The 14170-nt window shown below is 47.2% G+C and overlaps 1 protein-coding gene across 4 annotated transcripts in view; it reads left to right on the plus strand.

The window, feature by feature from the left end:
* Window positions 1-14170, plus strand: part of FCHSD2 (FCH and double SH3 domains 2) — a 376100-nt gene that overhangs the window by 136792 nt on the left and 225138 nt on the right. For all 4 annotated transcript variants that reach the window (XM_053385391.1, XM_053385392.1, XM_053385393.1 and 1 more), the window contains exon 13: window positions 7129-7290. In XM_053385391.1, coding sequence (XP_053241366.1) covers window positions 7129-7290 — 162 coding nt within the window. The remainder of the gene's footprint in view (window positions 1-7128; window positions 7291-14170) is intronic.

Raw genomic sequence — 14170 nt, forward strand, 5'->3', positions numbered from 1 at the left:
AGCAGATGAACCTCAGTCCAGAGCACTGTCTAGTCGCATTACATTGGATGAGTTTCTGTTAGTAAGGCTCGGAGGCATGGACAAGGTGCTTTGATCGGTCAGGATGACCACATGTCCTTGCTTCAGCTGGTAGCCCAGCTGCGCCCCTCTCTGGACAGGGATAGGCTAGCATCCTCTGAAGACAGTTCAGAAACTTCAACTGGTGCAGAATTCAGCAGCCAGGTTGCTGACCGGGTTAAGATAGTTTGAGTATATAACGCCAATCCTGGCCCGACTACACTGGCTGCCAATTAGTTTCCAAAGCCCAATTAAAAGCCCTGGTTTGGCCTATAAAGGCTTAAATGGCACTGGACCACAATATGTCAAGGACCCATATGAACCTACCCAGACCCTGAGATCATCCTCTGAAGCCCTTCTTCATGTGCCTCCTCCACGAGAGGTCTGGAGGGCGACCTTTTCTGTGGTGGCTCCCTGTTTGTGGAATAATAATAATAATAATAATAATAATAATAATAATAATAATAATAAATTTTATTTATATCCCGCCCTCCCCAGCCGAAGCCGGGCTCAGGGCGGCTAACAACAATAAAACAATACAAAAGTACAACACAAACAACACTCTAAAATCATTCATTATAAAATTAATTAAATTCAAGCCACTGGCCACCATTGGGCCAGAGCTCCGCGAAGATTGCCGAGGGAGGGAGTCAGGCTGTGCCCTGGCCAAAGGCCTGGCGGAACAGCTCTGTCTTGCAGGCCCTGCGGAAAGATGTCAAGTCCCGCAGGGCCCTAGTCTCTTGTGACAGAGTGTTCCACCAGGTCGGAGCCACAGCCGAAAAAGCCCTGGCTCTAGTTGAGGCCAGCCTAACTTCTCTGTGGCCTGGGACCTTCAAGATGTTTTTATTTGAAGACCGTAAGTTTCTCTGTGGGGCATACCAGGGAAACTCACCTGGTGCCTTCATTGCATATCTTTAGGTGCCAGGCAGAAGCATTCCTCTTCTCCCACACCTTTGGCTAATTAAATTATCTATGGCCTTTTAAAGTGGGGAGGGAGGTATTGGTTTTGATTGTAACTATGGTATGTATTTTTCAGCTTTTAAAAACGTAAACAGCCCTGTGATCCTCAGATAAAGGGCAATATAATTTTGACAACAACAATATTCCTTGGCACATAGGTTAGTGCAGAAAAGATTACCTGAAGATAGAAAGTTGTGACAAATAGTGTGTTAAACTAAGACTTTAGGAAATCAGACTGGGGAGGTCTAATTTCTTGTAGACAATGAAATTCAGTTTTTGATTTTGATTTGTAAGTGGAAGAGGGTAGACTAGAAATGCTGAAGGAGAATCTCCCCACCCCTTAGAGAGCTCATTCTCCTCTTACTTCATGAAAGGTAAAAAGTAATTATTAATGTTACAAGTTCTGCCCAAAAATGTTTCATCTTAACAGGTTAGGATGCAATGTAACTATTGTTACTGCTTTCCTTTCCTTCTGGAACATATTTTTCTGCTTCTGTTGCAAACTCATGATTCTGAGAATTATGCTGACAGGAAAGGACAGTTTAGACGGTTTCCTTGTAACGTGCTTCATTATTTTAACTCATTACCCTGAGGCTTGCTTAATAACAGGAAAGAGTGACAGGCCCCATATTAGACTAGTGTGGGCTCACCTTGAACTGGCTGCGCAACCTATAATCTTCTGGTCCAAATTCAGGAAGCTGATACCAGGGCTGTCTTAAGCATATGCGGCAGCAGGGTGCAAAGATCCGCCTGGTGCCCCCTCCCCGGTTGCCCAGTCCCAGGCGCGCATGAGGGCGGAGCCAGCCGGCCACCTCAGCATCTTGCTGGCTCGGTCGCCCCACACTTACGGCACAGAGCTGCCCACAGCAGAAGAGTCTGCTGCAGCACTTCGACCGACGGGTGGGCTCTTCCCCAGACTCTTGGCCTGGTGCCCCTGAGAGCCCGGCGCCTGGGTGCCCCACACCCCTAGTGCCTATGGCTAAGATGGCCCTGGCTGATACTCTCCTTTAAAGCAGATTTGGGGAAACTGTGACCCACCAGAGCCATTGGATCGCAGTTCCCACCTCACTGATCGTTGGCCAAGCTTAGCAGGGGCTGATGGGAGTTGGAGTCTTAGCAACATTTAGATGGGCACAGATACCGCCCCCCCCCTTCTTGAAAGCTTTAATTGGCCATGTCCCAATATATTTGAAGGGCGTGCCTTCACCAGTATGATCCTTCCCACTATTTGAGATCTGAGGGTGCATCTGTGTTCAGGCTTGCTCTGCTGGAGCATGTGGCGGGCAGCGCTTTCTCTGTGGTTGTTCCCACGCTCTGGGTTGCCATCTTCGGTGAGAGATGTGGGTGACCTCACTGCTAGCTTTTTAGCTTTAAGTGGAGGCTGTTTCTTTTTTTAAACAATCCTGCTGCCAACATGATGGCTTCCGCTGGTGGAGCTTGCATTTTGCACTTTGGTTTTATACTGATTGTGCCACTTTGTAAGGGGCGTTAAAAACTGTGTTTCTGAGTGCGTTGGTTCTTCCCCACCTGAGGTACCACTTCTCCTAGTAGATTATCAGTCTTGCACATGCACAGAAGAGACCGGCCACGTTCTCAGCCTGCGGCAGCTCCCCTTAACATAGCCCATGCTGTAGTATCTTACCGGTTCCTTGTTTCCTCTTCCTGCCTTCGATTGGATCCTTGGTGTCAGGTGACTGCCACCGGAACATTAAAGGGAGGCAGAGGGGCAGTTGGGATACAGGGAACCTCCGAAAATCTTGCGAAGCAGTTCCTCTTCCTGTGGTGGGAAAGCCACACCTCTAGTGGGGAAGAGGGGAAGGGACCAGAGGATCCTGCGGGAGCCCCAGCGCCACACCTCCTCAGTCTGAGGGAGAAGAAGAAGAAGAGTTTGGATTTGATATCCCGCTTTATCACTATCCGAAGGAGTCTCAAAGCGGCTAACATTCTCCTTTCCCTTCCTCCCCCACAACAAACACTCTGTGAGGTGAGTGAGGCTGAGAGACTTCAGAGAAGTGTGACTGGCCCAAGGTCACCCAGAAGCTGCATGTGGAGGAGTGGAGACGCGGACCCGGTTCACCAGATTACGAGTCCACCGCTCTTAACCACTACACCACACTGGCTCTCAAGGGTGGGGAAAGCCACACCTCTGGGGTAAAGGAGGGGAAAGGGCTAGAGGATGCTGCTGGGAGCCTCAGCGCCGCTCCTGGCCAAGCCAGCCAGGAGGGAAGCACACCTCTTCCGTCGCCCACCTTGCGCACAGGTGTAAAACGCAAAGAAGGAAGGAAAAGGCTGGGGGTGACTAAGCTCTTATGTTGGCGGAGGACCCGGAAACGACCACTTCCTGATTCTGCTAGCAATTGAGGCAGGCATGAATTTGTGGTTCTGCACTGTAAATAGTTATGCACCAAAATAAAACCTGTAAAAGACAGGTCGGAGTCCTGACTGGTTACTCGCGAGCAACCACCATTGCCGTCTGACACTCGGCATTTTAATACAAGTTGAAGGAAAACGGTGTGCGGGCACGCATTCGCTGTCGCATGAGAGAATTTTGATTTCTCGTTTGAGAAATTTGCCCGTGAGAATCGGCATCTGTGGCATTAAATCATTAATCCGATGGTTCGACGATAAGCAACATTGCCTGAGCGGCTGCGACGCAGAAACCTTTTCCTGGTTCAGTAGTCGTGCTCTTTCCCACAGAAACGCTGCCCTGAACTCTTGCTCCCATCATCCACTCCCCTATTCCCTCCTTCCAATCCTTAATAGGAGTATAACCTGGTTTTTTTACATGGTGTATTCCAGTGCCTTTTAGGTTGCTGTTCTTGTTGGAAAACACATGCTTGTCACTGTCAGGCCTTGCAAATTGGGGTCAGTGAAATGGGAACCTTTCGCCCCCACCCCCTCCAATTCAAGGGCACGCTACTATGAAGTCTGCTTCCCACGGATTGCTGGATTGGTCTCATGAGTCACTTCCTTGTCTAAATCATCACATGGAAAGAGTTTGTTGTTGTTGTTTCCTACTATTTCTGGAAGGAATGGTGGCACTGGCAAGCTGCTCCCAAACCAGCAGTATACCTTTAACCCTTATGCAGACATCCCGCCGCCTCATGTCAGATTTGATGTGGATTGTGCCCCGCTTCATCTGACATCCGTGAACGGTGCTCCTCCATCCTGTAGTGAAGATCACACAAGTAGGGTCCTCTTTGGATAACCTCTAGACTTCTTGCCCCATGTGAAGTCCAACATGTAGGTATACAGGGTAGAGGACCAAAGCAACTTTAGGTGCATCGTATATGGAGTGGCAAAGGGACGTGGGTGGCGCTGTGGGTTAAACCGCTGAGCCCCTAGGGCTTGCCGATCGGAAGGTCGGCGGTTCGAATCCCCATGACGGGGTGAGCTCCCTTTGCTCAGTCCCTGCCAAACTAGCAGTTCAAAAGCACGTCAAAGTGCAAGTAGATAAATAAGTCTACTTATTCCGGCGGGACGCGGGTGGGTAGAGGACCAAGGCAACTTTAGGTGCATCATATATGGAGTGGCAAAGGGACGCGGGTAGCGCTGTGGTTAAAACCTCAGCACCTAGGACTTGCCGATCGCATGGTCGGCGGTTCGAATCCCCGCAGCGGGGTGCACTCCCGCTGCTCGGTCCCAGCGCCTGCCAACCTAGCAGTTCGAAAGCACCCCCGGGTGCAAGTAGATAAATAAGGACCGCTTACTAGCGGGAAGGTAAACGGCGTTCCGTGTGTGCTGCACTGGCTCGCCAGAGCAGCTTTGTCACGCTGGCCACGTGACCCGGAAGTGTCTGCGGACAGCGCTGGCTCCCGGCCTCTAGAGTGAGATGAGCGCACAACCCTAGAGTCTGGCAAGACTGGCCCGTATGGGCAGGGGTACCTTTACCTTTACCTTTATTCTGGCGGGAAGGTAAATGGCATTTCCGTGCGCTGCTCTGGTTCGCCAGTCCTGCTGGCCACATGACCCGGAAGCTGTACGCCGGCTCCCTCGGCCAATAAAGCGAGATGAGCGCCGCAACCCCAGAGTCAGCCACGACTGGACCTAATGGTCAGGGGTCCCTTTACCTTTATATGGAGTGGGGAGATATCTGCGTGGGGCTTGGGCTTTTGTTAAAGGTAGTGGTGTGTTGTAGGGTTCACAGTTTGCTCTCTGTGGGAACCCTTGGTTTTTATTTCCTAGATAAATCAAGGTGGTATATGGGGAGTGTCAACAACACTTACGCAACATTCATCAAGGAAAGAACACTGAGGTTTTCTGGAATAGCATTTCTGTTGACATACAATGGGTGCCTCACTTTCTGGAAGCAATTGAATACATTTTTGTTCTTACACGCTTTCCCTGTCGGATGAATGGGTGCTTACCACGTGTCCACTTGCTAGGGTTTTAGCCTTGTTTTAAATGTATTTGTTGCTTTTGTGTTTTTAACTCCTGTGTGTAAATCACCTTGAGATGGTGTTTTAGACGGCAATGAATGAATGAATTGTGGCAATATTTTTTTCTCAAGAGGTTCAGCTATCGTGGGCAAGGTGGCCCAAACACTGCCCACCCAAGGATAACATTGCAGTAAATGTCCTAGTTTCGCAATCCTTTTCTGGGCCACTTCTGGGCCATCTCTTTGAACTTTGGGCATATTTGAGAGAAGAGAAACTTCGGGTCCTTCCAGACTGCTTTGCTGTGTTTAAAGTTTCCGAAGAGATGGTTGTAGTACTGGCAGTGAGCAATGAGATGGGTACAGTAATGTGTGAAAATTGTTCCTTAGTCTTTGAGTTTGAAAAGCAAGGGATGTTTGCTCTCTTCTGCTTTCCTTCTAGTTTCCGAAGCTTTTAACACTTTGCTTTAAGGTTTTGACAGCATTTGAAACTGCCTTACATTGTGATCAGGCTATTTGTCCATCTAGCCAAGTAATGGCAGCTGCTCTCCGCGGTCTCAGGCACAGAGAGAGAGGTCTTCCCCAGCCCTGCTATAGTGTTCCTTTTAGCTGGGACGTACCAGAGATTCAACACAGACCCTCTGTATGCAAATCATATTCTTAACCACTGAATTGAAGCCCTCAAACCATCAGCGGATCTCAGAATTCTGAGCTTGTATTATTCAGCTTTTATTTTTCTATATGCGGGGGGGGGGGGTTGCACAGAGCTATTTTTTAAGAGCTACATTCAAACCAAACAACAACTGATAGTAAATGTGTAAGTCCAAAAGGGTGGCTGTGATCATGAATCTGTACATCTCCCCCTGCACACACTGTTTTATATTTATTGTAACATACTTTTGAATCATATGATGAAGGGCAATCTAGAAATCATTTTCTGAATAAATACAGTATTTTGGCAAATGCTTCTATAACTCTGTTTCATTCTGCAGAATGAAATTTATTAATTAGATTTCTATCGCTCCCCATCTCCCTTTAGCTGAGATTCCTGCATTCCTGGGGGGTTAGACTGGATGACCCTCTGGGCCCCTTGTAACTCTGTGACTCTATGATTCAGCCCGGGGTGGCAAGCAACCAAGCAGGAGAACGAAACAATAAATAAAAGACTTATTTAAATCAGGCCTTTAAAAGCAGTCACACACCCTCGCAGCTAATCATTTCAAGATTACCAGGGACAGTCTCTTTCAGTCATCAAATGCCTGAATGAACAGGAGTGTTTTTAAATTCCTCCTGAATGCTAATAATGAGGGAGGCAGGTGCAGATCGCCAGGGAAGGTGTATTCCACAAAAGGTGGAACTGCCACCATTAAGGCTCTGTTACGGGTCGGCGCCACTCAGCACTGGCACCGCAGGCAGGACCTTTGCTGCTGATCGAAGGGCCCAAAATGGTGGATGGGAGGGAGAACAACTCTTTTAAGTACTTCATTCAAAACCTGTTTAAGGAAGCTTTTAATGTTTGATGTATTATGGTATTTTAATATTTTGTTAGAAGCCACCCAGAGTGGCTGGGGAAGCCCAGCCAGATGAGCGGGGTATAAATAAATTATTATTATTATTATTATTATTATTATTATTATTATTATTATTATCTTCTTGCTGACGTCAATCTTCCTCAAGCAAGTGCCTCAGGAAGTGCAGGGAGCCTAATTGCTTTCTCTTTTCCCTTCCACCGACAGATAATAAAGCTGAAAGCAGAAGCTCGACTCGACCTTCTGAAGCAGATTGGGGTTTCAGTGGACACCTGGCTAAAAAGTGCAATGAATCAAGTCATGGAGGAACTGGAGAATGAGAGATGGGCTAGCCTCCCCACGGTGGCCAATAACGGCTCTTCGCACTTGGTACGTTCCTCTTTGTGACGTTTGCCTTTCCCCCCTTTTTCCTTTTGAACCCTTAGCTAGAGTCATGCATCCCCGCGGTGCGTCTGCATCTCCTCTGGTACTGCTTAAGTGGAACAGATAATTGTGGGTTGTCAGTGGGTGTTAGAAACCATCAGAGGTGGCTGTTTCTAACTTCAGCCCAATCAAAGTGGAATAGAGGGCCACACCAATAACAGGAAAGATGGAAGAGGGCGTGGTTATGATTTAATGAGTATTGATGTATTTTTGCTGTCTCTATACCAGGAGAATTTATGCGGCCAGTAGCTAGGTGGCCAACTGCACCTCCTTTTAATATATCATATGTAGAAGAGCCTTTGGAAACGTAAGCCCCTTTGTGCATAGAGTGAGATGCAACATAGTGTGAGCAGGCATCTATTCGGTGGCGCTTCTCTCTCTCCTTCCCCCTTCATCCCACTGTACACCCAAAATCTTCTCCGAGGGAATGGAAGGCTCTCCAGAGCAGATTTGGAGGCACGCACAGGAGGCTGGAATGGGGGGAAGACAAAGAGGGAGTCCTGCTGCTTGAGCGGATCTCTGCATATTATTAGGAGATGCACTTTTAATTCTAGCTCATTGCTAAACACATCGCCCCTTGAAGATAGCCAAAACATGCAAGGTACAATCTAGCAAAGATGTTTGAACCAGGCTTTTCCCTTTGCTTGTTATGAATAGCCTAACAGACTTAGAGCCAAACAAGGCATGGCATTCCTGTGTTTTTAAGCCTTATGTGGCTGTTTTGGCTTTTTTTTTTTGGCACACGAGGGCCCATCATATTAGGAGGGTTTTATTTTTATTTTTTGGCCCCCACGACGTTTCCAGTCAGAATCCTCATACACGCCCCACCCCTTTTAATGGGGGAGGGAGTTCCCATCCATACCAACCGGAGCTTTCCTTCCATTGCAGATAGCAGGCATTTATTTATATATAAATTTATCTATAGTTTTCATCTATTTCAGGGTAAGTATTGGTTTAAGTTTTGCAGATTGCATTTCCATAACCGGTGCCTTAAACTCTGATATTTCCCCCCCTCCCCTTCCATCAAATTAGAAAGTTTGCTTCGGATTGCTTAGTGCAAGGATGTCCAACAGGTCGATCACGATCTACTGGTAGATCCCTGGGAGGTTTTGGTAGATCATGGCAAATCGCTGGATCCCTTTCCTTAAAAAAGGTAAAGGACCCCTGACTCTGGGGTTGCGGCACTCATCTTGCTTTACTGGCCGAGGGAGCTGATGTTTGCCCACAGACAGTTTTTTCCGGGTCATGTAGCCAGCAGGACTAAGCCGCTTCTGGCGAACCAGAGCAGCGCATGGAAATACCGTTTACCTTCCCACCGGAGCGGTACCTATTTATCTACTTGCACTTTGACATGCTTTCGAACTGGTAGGTTGGCAGGAGCTGGGACCAAGCAACGGGAGCTCACCCCGTCGCGGGGATTCAAACCGCCAACCTTCCAGTCGGCAAGCCCAAGTGGCTCAGTGGTTTAGACCCCCTCGTCCTGCCCTCCATTATTGCACGATTTGCAGAACGGAAGACAGAGTTTACACAGTGAGGCTGTTTGTTTCCTCAGCAATCTGTGAGTGGTTCTTCCTCTTTCTCCCCTTTCTCCTTCCCAAGAGCTTAGCCTTGGTCTCTTGGGAGTTGGCCACCCCTGGCTTAGCGCATCTGCATTTCGTAGTCCAGACAAAGGTTTCACAAGGAACTGCAAGCCACAGGCACATTTCTAAGTAACCCCCGTGAGGGGCATTTTTGTGGGAGAGAGGGGTGCAGGAGAGAATAAGCACTCCTGCCCACTGACCAAGTCCTCCCACTTTCCTCACCTCCCTTCCTGCCACATTATCTCTGCTGTGGATCACTCTGGCAAGGGTCCAGTGGGTTCTCTCAGCACCGTCCCTGAGAGCTTTATTTCTGCAGATGGTTCTAATCAGAATTGCAAACCCAGGTCTAGATTCAAGTGGCCGTTGCAACTGGTATCAAGGTGCACATTTTTCCCCATTACAGTCATACCTCGGGTTAAATTTGCTTCAAGTTGAGCGCGTTCGAGTTGCGCTCCGCTGCAACCCAGAAGTAATGGAGCGCGTGACTTCCGGGTTTCGCCGCTTGTGCATGCGCAGGCGCTCAAAATGACGTCACATGCATGCGCAGAAGCGGCGAAAAGCAACACATGCGTGCGCAGACATGCCGTCGCTAGATACGTTTATCTCTAGATGCGAATGGGGCTCTGGAACGGATCCCGTTCGTATCTAGAGGTACCACTGTACATTTATATCACACCATTCCTCAAAAGAGCTCAAGGTGACGCATGTCACTCTCATGCCTTTCCTCACAGCAACCCTACGAGGGCAGGTTGGGACTGTCTCAAGGTGACTCACATGGCTGAATGGGGGTTTTGAACCCTGGTCTCCCAGCTCCTGTGTCAGATACACAGCCCCCTTACACCACACTGGCTTGACAGGGCAATATTGGGTGGAGGAGAAAGCCACTTTCTTCCAAGGAGCTTACAGTATACATTTTGATGGTGGGTGGGTTGGGGGTTGGAAAGGATGCAGAGGCGAGGCTAAAGAGGAATGTGAATGCACACAAATGGATTTCAGTGAATTTGGGCTTTGTTTCTGCTGGGAAGAGGCCTGGGGGGATTAAGCCTTAGATCTCTTTTCACCACAACGCAGAAAAAGAAACATCTCATTCCTCCAAGCTGCTTTCCCCCTCCCTCCTTTCACTTGGCTCCCCGCTTCCCTTCCTGTTGAAAATCCTGGATTCTCCCCAACTCGCTTCGTCTGCCCAGTGCAGCATGCCAGCAGTTGGAACGGCATCTATAGCCGTTGCCAGTCTCTGACAAACTGGCAGATGCTGGAGTGTGGGAGGATAAAATCTAATTTCCATTTTCCCCCTTTGACACACACTCCCTCTAGCCAGCTTCCTGGCTTGCCCTTGGCATGCTGTAGTTAGCTAGAAGCTGGCTTTTTTTTTTTACAGTAGTTAAAGGTGCGAGTTTCCGAAACAAAAATACCTAACTGTCTCATTCTTGCTCTCTGTTGTACATTCCCTAGGGGCGCGTGTGATTAAAAAAATGACAACAGCAAAGCTATTTCTGCCATTCTTTACCAAACGTAGCTTAGCAAAGATACATTTGTGTTCTTTGCATTTGCATTTGCAGACACATTTTTTTCAAGCAGTTCTTGACAGCTGTGTGCCGAACAAATTCTAAATAAGAGAAGAGCGTCCCTCAAGCAGCTTGAAAGTTCAATATTTATCCTGTCAAAATGCTTACTAAAGAATCGGTTTCAAGAGGGGTAGCAGTGGTAGGCTGTTGAAACAGCAACAAAAAGATGGTGGCGTTTTAAAAGCCAGCAAACTTATGGCATAAGCGTTCATGGTCTATAGTCCAAGATTGTATGCTATTACAGAATCCATTTCCCAGTAAGATACTCCTTTGGCCTGCCTTTGTAATTTAATGCGTAGAGGGGGATAATCTGACTGCACAAACAGCCCAAGTAGTCACTTGTGGCAGCAAAAACGTTTCAGTGCGCCAGGGAAGCAACACGAGACCTGATGGATTTGAAGATCCCTTGCAGAAAGCACCGGAGCTCTCCAGTGGATCACATTGGCACAGTTGTCTCAGGGCAGGAAAACCTCATGCGTCATTGATCAAGTTGCGCAGACAGCAGCTTTTGTAATTTCATGTTACCTTTGCTAATGCCACCGAGGCCCTTTAGTTCTTCATCTGCAGGTTATGCAGAGCTTTCGTCAGTAAGTCATTTTACTGTAGGCTCACTTTGAGGAAGCAGTGAAGGCTGGTGGGTTAGGCCCTGCCACCACCTTCCAAGCTGCAAAGTTCTGTGGCTACAGCCAGGGCTCGTTTGCACCTCACTACTCTAGCGGAATGGCACCTAGAGGATGTAGCAGGAGAAGCGTGGAATTGTCCCAGTTGCTGATACGATACGAAAATCTTTATTGTCATTGTCCCATACAGAACAACGAAATTGGAAAAATCTACATCAGACATTCAAAACCAACAAGCCTGCTACCCCAGCTATCCCAACCTGGTTAGCCCCCTAAAAACTCTGATACCCCGTTTTTAAATACAATATACTCCCATAGAGACTCCTTACACTGTGTTTAAAACCAAAATCACCTTTGGATAGAAGCTGTTTCTCAGGCAGCTAGTCCTAGTCTTTATAACCCTGTATCTTCTTCCAGAAGGCAGAAGCTGAAAGAGATCATTTCTGGGGTGCGCACTATCCTGCGCTATCTCTGCAGCTTTCTTATGGCACCTGGAAGCATAGATTTGATCCAAGGTGGGAAGAGTGCACCCAATTATTCTCTCCGCAGTCTTTACAACCCTGGAGAGTGTTGTTTTCCCCCTGATGCTTGCTTACTGTGTGTGGCAGATTGCTACGGACAGCTGGCTTTCCCATATACTTGCACAGAAATGTAGGACAGGAGAGGGTTGCCCTTTATGAACACATCGGTTCTTGCAGATTCGTTTTAGAAAGATCAAGAGATCCAATTAGAGTATCAAGCATACATGGATTGGTTATTCACAATTTTGAGTCTGGTTTTGGAATTCTTCCACAATAATAACTTCCTCCTCCTGCCCTCAAAAATTACAATTTATTCCCATTCTAGTTTTCCTATATCCTAAATACTGCTTGTTCTGCTTTGCACATTTAAGCACATCTCCTCCACCCTCCTCAAAACGCTTGCCGTTCACAAATGAGCATATTTTTAAATGAATGATATCCAAAATTACTCATACTCTGAAAAGACAATTGAAATAAATGAACTTAAGTCTATTCATTTTGGTGGGTCTCTAGGCTGTTCATGACTTTGGGTAGCTATCACCCTGTCTTTTAAATTACAACAAAGGTAGGCACAGTCTGGTTGTGTTCCACGTTTTATAGGACTACAAGCTGCTGAACTGGCAATAGCAATTGCAGCAGAGCGGAGCCAGCTTCTTGCTTGTGACATTTACAGGCTGCCAGCAGTTGTATTGCACATTAAAAAATAAATAAATACAGGCTTCCAATTAGTTGCTGTTTTTTAAAAAAACGTTTTTGGTTTAGAATCTTAAACTTTCAGTAGAATGTCCAGTACACTTCCTATTCAATTACATCCTGCTAGCATTCTTTGATTTATTGATTTATTTCTTAAAATGTTTATTCTGCTTCAAAGTGATGTTTTCGAAGCGTGAGGGGGCACTGGGGACTAGTTTACGCCCTGCAGGTTGGCATTTCTTTGACATTCTGCTTGGGATTCCAGACTCCCTGTGCAGGAGCAGTGACTTCCAGGCTCTTTTGGAGCTGTGCATATGCTTTGCTGACATCCCACTGCTCAGCCTTACTCAGTCAAATACAGTTGTGCCTTGGGTTTTGGAACAGTTTAATTCCTGAACATTTTGGCTCCCAAACGCCGCAAACCCGGAAGTGACTGTTCCGGTTTGCGAACTATTTTTGGAAGCTGAACATCTGATGGGGCTTCTGCGGCTTCTGGTTGGCTGCAGGAGCTTCCTGCAGCCAATCGGAAGTCGCGCTTTGGTTTCCGAATGTTTTGGAAGTCAAACGGACTTCCAGAATGGATTCCGTTTGACTTCCAAGGTACGACTGTACTCATGTGCACAGAGAACCACTTCATAATGTCTGGATGCGACTCTTAAAAAATAATCATCATTTTTACTTGATTTTACAATACAAAATTATTTAAAATTTCAAATACATAACCATATACAGAGATTCCTCCGAATCTCAGGACTTACCCCCCTCCCTGGAGTCCCGTTTTAAACATTTAAAACTGCTGCTTCTTCCGCACTCTATTATCTCAATCCATATTTTCCATGATAATTGTTACACTACAAGTGAGATCAAAATCCTGCCTCTTGCCACACCTCTTTCTTGACTTACCTGGTGACTGTTTATGCAGCAGAATCCAAGCTCTTAACACCTTTTTCCCACAAATTCATGTAAACCCAAAAGAGCCTCTTGATTTAAAAAGGAGATCTCCAAATTCAGGACTTCCTGGCCTGAAGCTTCTCAGGCATTTAGGGTCCATAAATCCATTGGATAATCTGATTGTCAATTGCCTCTTCATGTGGAAACTGAGGGGTAATTAACATACAGTTGTCTTAAGGCCATGTGGGTTACAAAACTTGAAAGTGCTAGAAGTTTTGACCCTAAGGGCTTAGAATGTGAAAGAATAGAGCATGCCTCCAGTTTTCAATTCAAGTCGTGTTGTAAGTCCTCCCAGATATCAGAGGTTTGGGAAACGCTGGCGTAAGGACCAGACCGCTGGAACACCAAAAGACAGGAAATGCAAAATAGAGCCATTTCTGTTTGCTGGCAACACTCTGCACTGCACTGAAATTGTCAGCAGTCACATTCCGTTCCTTTGAGGATGCCGAGCCAGGATTGTCTGGAGAGAGTTGTTTCCAGGATTTTTCGATTGATGGGAGAAAAAGAAGAGATTCCTGACTCTCTTTGTGCTGCAGCCTCTCCCTGCGTACAAAAAAACTACCGTATTTTTCGCTCTATAGGACGCACCCGACCATAGGACACACCTTGTTTTAGAGGGGAGAACAAGAAAGAAAAAATCTCCCCCTCTCTGCTCAGCGCCCCTTAAGCGAAGCGGCAGGAGAGACGGAGCCCCTTCCATTTCTCCTCCCACTTGGCTGAAGGGGCGCTGCGCAGCTCTCCCTCTCTGCTGAAGCCAGGAGAGTCTTGCTCTCCCGGCTTCAGCAAAAGGAACCCAAAGCATTCGGAGCACGTCGCGAGTTCCCGCTGTGCTCCAAAGGCTTCAGGTGGCTATCCCTGAAGCCTGGAGAGCGAGAGGGGTCGGTGCGCACTGACCC

This window comes from Podarcis raffonei, chromosome 4 (assembly GCF_027172205.1).
Source record: "Podarcis raffonei isolate rPodRaf1 chromosome 4, rPodRaf1.pri, whole genome shotgun sequence".
Taxonomy (NCBI): Eukaryota; Metazoa; Chordata; class Lepidosauria; order Squamata; family Lacertidae; genus Podarcis; species Podarcis raffonei.